We start from the raw sequence: 9,928 nt of genomic DNA on the forward strand, positions 1-9,928 counted from the left end.
TTGTGATGTAGTTAAAATTTTAAATGTATTCTTTTCACAAAAAATTAACACGGCAGATATTGAAATATTTGATAGCAAGTTAGACTTTTTCAACAACAAGACCCGGATAAAGTCCCATTTTTTATGGCTGTAGGGGGACCACCCTCTAAAGCCATGTTTCCATGTCTTCAGAGGGATATGTCTATGGTTGTGGAATGTCCACCCTCTAAAGCCATGGTTTCATATATTTAGAGGGTTTCAATGTAAACCCATGAATGTATGTCTATAGAGGGGTTCCTCAACAAAGACATAGCCCCTCTATACCCATAGTTTCCCCTTCTCCCGAGGGGTATGGATTTAGAGGGGTTTGACAAATGTGGTTCTGTGTTGCGATTGTAGTAAAAGATGGGAGGTGATTCTAGGGAAGAAGGGGGCGTTTATATAGTCTCAGTTCCAGCGTCAACTTGTGGTTGGTGTGTGAGTCTTGTCTATTCACGTGTCAACTTGTGGTTGACACTTGGTTTAGGTTTACTATGTATTTAATACATTACATACATGTGTTTAAGTGGCTCTTGACACTGAGCCTTGAGATGTAGCTTATGGCTTTATACAATATTTTGATATTACATATGGTACTGTTAGCCCATGGTCCTGTAATTAGGGCTCAGGGCTGACACAATAGGTGCTTTCAAACTAGGAAAAAATTGAAATGTTCACAAGAAAAATTGTCAACTGTGTAATTACAATACATGTGATACAAGACTGTAGTGCAATCATAGTTTTTCATTACATGCTTTTTTGCTCCTGCAAAATTGTGAAGCCCTACGAGGCAGGAGGAGGGAGGCCCCCTCCAAATACAAAGTTGAACTTTGTGATTGCACTACAGCGCTATATCAGATGTATTGTAATTACACAGTTCACATTTTTTCTTGTGAACATTTTGACTTTTTCCTAGTTTGAAAGCACCTAATATATGGGATGGTTGGATAAAGCAACATAAGCAAGAGGCACAAAGTTTGTTAGTATGACATTAGGGGTAGTATCACCAGTGTGTTCCATATAGTGATATGGTGCTTACTGTGAAGTTGTGAGAACTAGAAGCTTGATGAAGACATGGCTAAGCCGTGAGTTGGGGTAAACCTGGGGTAACAGGTACACAGATGAGTACACGGCAACAGGCCTCAGTGCTTCAAAGAGCAACTAAAAATAAGAAAACAGACCTGTGCGTGAAAGCAACAGATTGTAGGCAAAGGTGATCGATGAGATCTGTAAGTAAAAGATAAAGAAAAAGTTTCTTTCCGATCATAGGTCATAAATACTAACCTGGGGTAACAGGTACACAGATGAGTACACGGCAACAGGCCTCAGTGCTTCGAAGAGCAACTAAAAATAACAAAACAGACCTGACCACGCACAGGTTAGTAAGAGATAAAGAAAAAGAAGAGAACTAAGAAATACGAGAATAGCTAAAACAAAACTGTGTGTGAAAGCAACAGATCGTAGGCAAAGGTGATCGATGAGATTTGTAAGTAAAAGATAAAGAAAACTATTGTAAAAGAATTTGTTAGAAAAATGAATAGTACGCAGATTTTAAAAACGAGACACTTACAGTTTCTTTCCGATGAGGAAAGAGACTGAGTGGAACAACGGTAATGTATATATATCTAAACAAAAATGAACAAAACAGAAAAAGAAAGAAAAACTCAGGTCACAGACAACCTATTCCCAAAGTAGACAAATTGAAATATCAATAACCGCGACTTTCCATCTACAAACGTACTCATAAGTCCTTCATTCGTATCTCAATCACCCACACTCTTCTTTCTTAATTTGACCTTCATTAGCAACATTTCAAATCTATAGCCGGAAGTCCTTGACGGATAACCCAAACAACCAACAGCTCAAATAGATACTCAGAACATGATGTAAGATATAGATATCACGACACTTACCCAGTGGGCATGGCATAACTGGTGTGAGCAGCTCTAGACACATGAAATGGATGCAACAGACAGTGGTGGTGTCCTTGTATTGGGATAACCAGCATTGGGAAGTGAGGGCAATGGTACATCATACATGCATTCACCATGACTCACAAAGTGTCTCATGAAGCAGTGTTGCCATGCTGGGATTCAAGCTCTGGTCAATTTTAAATTAACAGGGTGTGGAGACAGTCACCTCATGTATTGTGTGATTATATGGTATAGCTTCTTGCATAAGGGATGAAGTGCAAGACACGTCTATGAAAGGAGTAACCAGCACATGGAAATGGCATATGACCCAAAGAAGAATAGATTAAACTCACAGGGGCATAGGAGCTCTCATACATGAAAAGCTTCAAGTTTTCTCCTCAGTTTTCTACTTTTTTCCTTCCATTCTTTTTCTCATTCAACTCATGTTGATCATATAATCAGACATGATCCACATGAGATGAGAGCTGAGTAGATGAGCCAGGCTTCCTTCAGGCTTTATTTCTTAGCCAAGGAGCCTGAGGGAGGGCTACCTGATCTGCTCAGGTCATCTCAGGCCCTGACTGAATGCTCAGTGACTGTGGATGACATACTTTTCTGAAAAGTTATTTATGTTCTGTTTGAGGCTGACATTCTCCCATTTACTTAGCAAAATATGATGTCGAGTACATATCTTCTGCAGAGAATGCTAAAACTTTCTATGATTGCCTCAATGTCAAGCTTAGTGATTACAAATCAAATGAGACCTTTCACATGCCAAAGGAGATATTGAAAACAAATACTATATATAAAAGACATAAAAAAGGTCACAAAGATTGATCTATCAGATAGTCTTCTAGACACATTTGATGATACACAAGAAATAGAGGCTGAGTCCCAGGAAAGGCGGGCATGGTTACAGTCTAGAAAGACTTGATTAAATCTCAATCAGAAAAAGCCACTCATGCGAATTTGACCAAAAACAGAGACAGCAACATAACAATTTGGCTAGCGATGCAGAGGCCGGCGTACATATGCTTCGATATTGAATTGTTTGCAATAATCTTCCAGTGAATCCAATTCATCTCGAATTGCTTGATTTTGAGGATCAGGAGCACTTAGTGAGATCAAAATACTAGCATGTACAGACAGTCTCTTGAGCTGAGGCCAAGTACCTCGAGAAAGGATCCCATTGAGTGTCCTGCAATCTTCTAATGTTATGTAGGTCCATTTAAGATACCCTAAAGATTCACAATCTTGGAAGCTGTCCAGTAATTCGGGGTTCCGAGTATCAAGCTGCAAGTCAGTCAGAGACGGAAGAGAGAAAAGACGTCCTGGATCCCAGCCAGTGTTGATCTCCCAACTGACATCACGTTGCTCGAAGCTGAGACCAAGATTTGTTAGATGAGGGGCAATATGGTGGATAACTTGTTGCGCTGAACTTGGTGTTAAATCATCACACCAGTCAATTGTAAGGTTGGTGATCGTCTTTGGCCAGTTGTAAAGACACCAGTGTTTGTCAATACCTTTAACGCTAGATAAATGTAATGTTGATAGATGTTGGAGTTTTGACAGTGCAAAACCGAAGGAATCATCACCGAGTTTTCCTTGATCTGACGACAGAAACATATCGCTACATTGAAGCGACTCAAGCAAGGGTAGACCAAGAAGGAGTTCTGTAGGAAATCTAATCCTTGCTCCCGAAGGAATGAATTTTACTAATGTGAGCCGCCGGAGTTGTTTGAGACTAGTTATGAGAGGAACTAGCTCTGACAGAAAAGCTGAGAGTCCAACTGTGTCTTCCGGGTGTCTTTGATGAATATAGTCGATGGTAAGCTCAGAGAGGTTGGGGGACCGATTGATTAGGTCTTTTGCATTCTTTGGAGAGACTCTCTCTGGATGAGCGTCTTCCCTATTAAGAGTGAGATTATCGTAAAAGGGATCACGATGCATAAGTCCATGAGGTCGAGTACAGTTTTGGGAAAGGTGGAGGGTTAGAGACCGGACAAGGGAGCCTTGTCTAAGAAGGATATCTTCAGTCCACAATTCTATCGGTGCTGGAAGCCGAGTAGGAAATCGTAATTTCTGAGCACTGTAATCAGTGTTTGGATTGTGGTGATGATTTCACAGCAATTCGATTTGAAAACGGCTCACCCGCCACAACCATGGTCGGCAAAGTTGATACACTTCAGGACAAGCAAGTGAAAAGGTTTGGATCGTATTTAAGATGGGTGAGTTTTGGGGTAAACAAGTCATGTAAGGTGTCTTGTGGTCTGAATCTGAGATCACCGCGATACGTTTACGCTTTAGATAATCGAGTGCGTGATGTTCATGCCTAGCCATGTCATCAAGTGATTCAAGTATCTTGTTAAATATCTCGATAGGTAAATTCATGAGACCCCGAGGATGGGATCTGTGTCGTAATTCTTCGATTTGAATAAGTTCTTTGACTTCCTGAGATGAAGTTTCAGATCCCAGAAGAGCGCGCGATTCGGGTATCTCATATTGACCGATGAGAAAGTGCTATGTGGGCCTTCTGGTAAACCGACTTGCAGGAAGATAGCAAGTATCGAATCCTTGGACCAAACAAAACCTTCTGAGTCGAGTTCCTCGAAACGACTTTGAATGAAGTCTAGATGTGAGTCCACTGGCTTAGTTCCCTCGTGACGTTTAGAGGCAATCTCGCGCCAAAGATTCAGCTGGGCTTTGCGACTAGACGGTGGCATCCTCATACATATGTAAAGGCTAGTCCGTTGTATAGAAGCTTCCGATGGATTATGAGCCTTTATCTTGAAGGTAATCCGTCCCAAGATTTGGATCTCGTTCGTGAATGGTTAAGCTGTTTCGATGAGATTTAATGGGTGTTCGGAAAATTTGACAAGTTGATCATCGATTCTTCATACGGCTGAGTAGATCGCACTTCCAAATGACAAGTTGGGGGCAGCCGCATTTGGCCGGAAAGCGGCATGCCCCACCTGACCCTGGATAATTTCGCAATTGAGTGCTCTTCTGAGTCTTCTGCCATGCAAATTTTATTGCTGCTTCACATGACATGGTGAGTCCAGTCTCCAGTCCTTCAGTTATAAGGAAGATTCAGTCATGTCGATTGAAGTGAATCTGGACGGTCCCATTCCAACTTTTCTTCATGGAACTAGAGACTTTCATCTTATCATCAGAAATCCGCATAACACTCAAGTTTCAAATTCTTTCGAAGACTATCCGAATGCAAAGGGTGAGGTGCTAGTGATCGTAATCAACGTGTCCTCTTGATCTTAAGTTTCTTGGGGTATTCATTCCATGCTCTGGACGTAACCATAAAGAAAGAGCTGATTCTATAAGTCAGCTATATCATTACATCCATGGCATCTTGATGATCAAATGTCAGCTGAGGAATTTTCAACCATGTCGCAGTGAAGAGATATGAGGATGAGAAAAGTCTTAAGAAACTTGATTTCAAAGTCTCGCATAAACAAATATCAACAACTTCAAATCTTTATCTTGAAAACTTGGTGAGTCGGAGCTCTTGTGTTTGGGATGTAGAAATAGAAAGACGAATATTTCGATCCTAGTACTCAATCAAATCGAGTTACCTTGAGGTTTTGAAAAAATCTGATGAACGTGCGGTGTTCAACTTCTAGGTTACAATCAGTGACGAATTTATTCAAACTAGAAGAGTCTTTCCAGTGTTTCCAGATCTCACAAAGTCTTGAATGAAACTACGTATTGATAGCAAGAATCTGAACCATGAAACTCAAGGAAGGACAGTAAAAGCATTATTGATCATTTGCTCATCACTCATATAGTCTGTGAAGAGATCGAGGCACTGGAAGTGGTAAATATTCCTCACAAAGCGAAGAAAAATGATCACACCTTTCCAACATACGCATCACCTCGCATAAAACATTCCTTGCATGTCAGGACAGGACAGGACACCACTCAATTGCTAAAGGCTTTTTATATTGAGGTCTCATTTGATGTGGACAGCTGCAGATTATCGCCAGATTCGGATGGGGCATGCCACTCTCATACAAAATGCGGCTACTGGAGCGTGATTATTTGATTTTGAAAGTCTAAATACTGAGCCGTATACATAGAGAACATATTTTGAGCATTTTGATCCTTCTTAACATCCGACGACCGTCGATCGCCTCAGCTTCCTTCTTTGCTGGAACTTTTGGAGATATCATAACCAACTGGCTCCATCATACGCCCTGGCAGCATCCAAGCACGCACCGACCAACAACTCAACGAGTCAAAAAACGACTCACCCAAAATCACAGCCATCAAAAACGGCGCCGAGAACAAAGGCAACAAACGCCATTACGCTAGTTCACGAACCGGGAGCAGAAATCACGCACCCTGGTTTGTCCAACGCCAAACTCATACAGGAGCTTAACGTCACGTTTAGGGCCTACCAAATCAAGATGAAACCGGACGACGAATCGGCAATCGAAATAAAGAGCGTCCGGAGACACCCATCACACGATATCGAAGTGTACTTCGAGACGGCAGCACATGCGGCTAAAGTTAGGGAGGCACCCCGTACATGGATTAAGGGTTTTTCTAAAACTTTGTCAATGAAAGAGGCCCGCTATGAAATCATAGTAAACGGCATCCCTACAACGTTTGATCCCAATATCCCTGATCATGTAGAAGAGCTCCAAACATGCAATGGAAATCTTCTTAAAGATTTGCTTTTTGTGCGTTGGCTCAATCCAAAAATTCTGGATGACCCCAACAAGAGACACTCATCAATCCTAATCGGACTAAAAAGTGAAGACCAAGTGCAGCAATGCATCAGCAGCAAGATCTGGCACGGTAGAGGTAAGCATATTACTACCAGAAGTGGCCCGCCACCGAAAAGATGCTACAATTGCCAAAAATCAGGCCACACAGCTCCATCATGCCCACTCGATCCACTGTGTCCCTTCTGTGGGGACAAACATCACTCTCATAATTGCCCCCAGAAGGGGAAAGCTGAGATGAAGTGCACAGCTTGTGCGAGGAAAAAGGTGAGTCTAGAACCTACGACTAACCTCAAAGTCTTCTTCGCATCCAACCCAGCAGATATCATACACCACCCTTTCAGCCCGACATGTCCAACTCGAATAGCTGCTAGCTATCCCCCCTACAACCCAAGCGGATCACCTAAGATCGTCATCATAGAAAGCAGCGAAATGAACATGTCCTAATGTTAGAACAACGACTGCTTGAAATACTAAACTCACAAGACACATCAGCGATTCTACAACTTAACTGTCGACGCTCACAACACGTAATGCACTCTTTATTTAATCATGATCTCACTAATAAATTTTCTATCATAGCTCTTCAAGAACCACATATCAATAGACTCGATTACCTACCCCCCCACCAAAATAACTGGATCCTCATCAGCCCAACACCCGCAGCAAAAAATGAAGAGTCACGCCCAAGAGTATGTCTATACATACGACGAGACCTCAAAGCGGCATTGAACCCCATCACATCATCATCAAGAAATGTATCAGCCTGTACAATAAAAATCAACGATCTTTCTTTCTTACTCACAAATGTTTACAACGCTCCAAAATCCTTCTCAGGTTATGAGGAGTGGGATAAACTAATGACTTCCCTTCCACTTCCGCTCCAACTGTTACCAACAATTGTTGTGACAGATGCTAACCTACACTCACCAGCCTGGAACCCCATCCATAACGAAACTCACGAAAAATCAGCTGACGACCTCATCGAGCTTATGTCAAAATGGGACCTACAATTGAGATCGCCAATCGGAGTGCCAACCTTCGGCATGAGCTCCACGACCACTAGAGGCACAACGATCGACCTAGTCTGGGTCAACGAACAACTAGACGACGCTATCCAAACCTGCATGGTTGACAGAGATGATGTTACGAATCATTTCTCAGATCATCAGTCCATCATAACGACAATACGAACGACTTCTCACGACCCCCATTCAAACAACCGGAAAGAAACCAAACAGAAGAATTGGAAAAAGGTAGAGACACAAGACTTACTAAGTGAACTTCGAACAACTCTACCAAAGGTAAAGAGACTAACCACACAGAGCGACATCGACGACTTTGACAGGAGTCTACGGCAGACCATCACAGACGCACTGAACAACAACTCTCCCAACAGACCTCCACCAGGTAAGCACAAACATTGGTGGAGGCCTGAAGTGCTGGATCCACTCAGGAAGGAAGCGCAACGACTTCACCGCAAATTCAAAGCCGACAAAACGGACGAAAACAAGATAGCTTATAAAGGAGCAAGAAACAAATTCAACAAGAAGGTCGACAAAATGAAGGAAGCAAGCTGGAAGACTTACCTATCGACCTTAACACACGACACGCTATTCCAGGCAAAGAAGTTTGCCTCAGGAAGAAAACCTTCATCTCTAGTCAACACACTGATCTCAACAGCAGGACAAGTCTGCTCGACTAACGACGAGAAATCCGAATTGCTATTCCGAACAACATGTGTGGCAACAGCTCCATGTAGGATGGAAGAAGCAGACACCCTTCAATTCCCAATACACACTGAGACTCGTGCGACAGACCCAACGATGCCCGATTTCTACTCGTACCTCACTGAAGAAAACATCAAGAGCGTAGTCACGAGTGTTCCGCCGCTCAAGGCACCAGGAGCCGACATGATTCAAAATTGGGTATGGCAGCGGATTTGGCAACAAGTCAAAAACCACTTACGCTCACTCTTTTTACAGATCACCGAACTAGGCCTCATACCCACAGATTGGAAACACGCCAAGACCATCATGATACCGAAGCCTGGGAAACCGGATTACACGGCTGCCTCGGCATATCGGCCAATTGCGCTGCTATTAACAGTAAGCAAAATCTACGAAAAACTACTAACAAAACATCTCTCCGAGCAGGTAGAGAAGAAGAGACTACTTCACGAATGTCACTATGGAGGTAGACCCAACAAATCAGGTCACGAGGCGCTTGTACACCTCGTATCATGGATCAGAAAAGAGTGGTCAAAGGGTAGGTTGGTAGGAGCACTCTTTGCTGATGTTAAGTCAGCGTTTCCCTCCGTACACCACCCTAGACTCCTCTCAATCCTTGAGAAGAAAGTCTTTCACAGCCAAACAATCAACTTAATCCACAACTTCCTGAACAACCGATGCACCACACTCGCTTTCAACGGATACGAATCAAGCCCGTTCGAATTGACACACGGGTTACCACAAGGATCCCCAATGTCACCACTCCTTTATCTAATTTATAATAATGCTCTACTCGAAATTACTGATAACATTGAAACAGCAACAGCTTTAGGATTTATTGACGACGTAGTCCTCCTGTCAACTGCTCCAGACACACACCAGTTACGCTCACAGATGCAAACGCTAGCTTACAGGCAGAACGTCTGGGCAAAGGACCACGGGGCCATCTTCGATGTGAAGAAAACTTTCTGGGTCATCTTTAGCCCAAAGACAATCGACAAACCACCGACAATTAACTTTGCTGATAGAAACAACATACCACCCGAAGAAAAGGCCAGATGGCTAGGTATAACCATAGACAAAAAGCTGACCTTCTCCCAGCACAGGAACGAGATTTTGACGAAAGGCCGACAGCGCGCTGGCTTTCTGGTCACATTATCAAAGGTAGAGTGGGGTATACCTCCTAAGCTCATGAACACACTCATTACCACGACTGTACACACAGCTTTAGACTACGGACTAGCTGCGTGGCTACAGTTTGAACCCCCAAAGTACTTCACTACAGGACTCACAACGATAGATAACACATGTGCGAGAGCTGCGCTGGGAGCGCTGACGACAACACCAGTGGTATTCCTTACCCACGATGCAAACCTCACTCCAACGAAAATCCGACTTCAGAGCAAGATCATGAATTTCATGGCAACAGCTCTCACTAAGCCGGCACACTCTCCCATCTTTAGCCTTGTCAAACAGGCACAGAACTCAAACCCGAATTGTCATCACAAAATGGTGCACGGCATCA

General features: G+C 43.0%; 1 protein-coding gene across 1 annotated transcript; it reads right to left on the minus strand.

Moving 5' to 3' along the window:
• Positions 1-2,936: 2,936 nt before the first annotated feature.
• MELLADRAFT_110590 (uncharacterized protein) lies at positions 2,937-4,654 on the minus strand (the record flags this gene model as incomplete). Its single annotated transcript, XM_007414741.1, has 3 exons — positions 2,937-4,013; positions 4,083-4,382; positions 4,439-4,654. 3 exons carry the CDS (start codon positions 4,652-4,654, stop codon positions 2,937-2,939), a joined length of 1,593 nt encoding a protein of 530 aa, XP_007414803.1.
• Positions 4,655-9,928: the final 5,274 nt, after the last annotated feature.

Source organism: Melampsora larici-populina, assembly GCF_000204055.1.
Source record: "Melampsora larici-populina 98AG31 unplaced genomic scaffold MELLAscaffold_45, whole genome shotgun sequence".
Taxonomy (NCBI): Eukaryota; Fungi; Basidiomycota; class Pucciniomycetes; order Pucciniales; family Melampsoraceae; genus Melampsora; species Melampsora laricis-populina.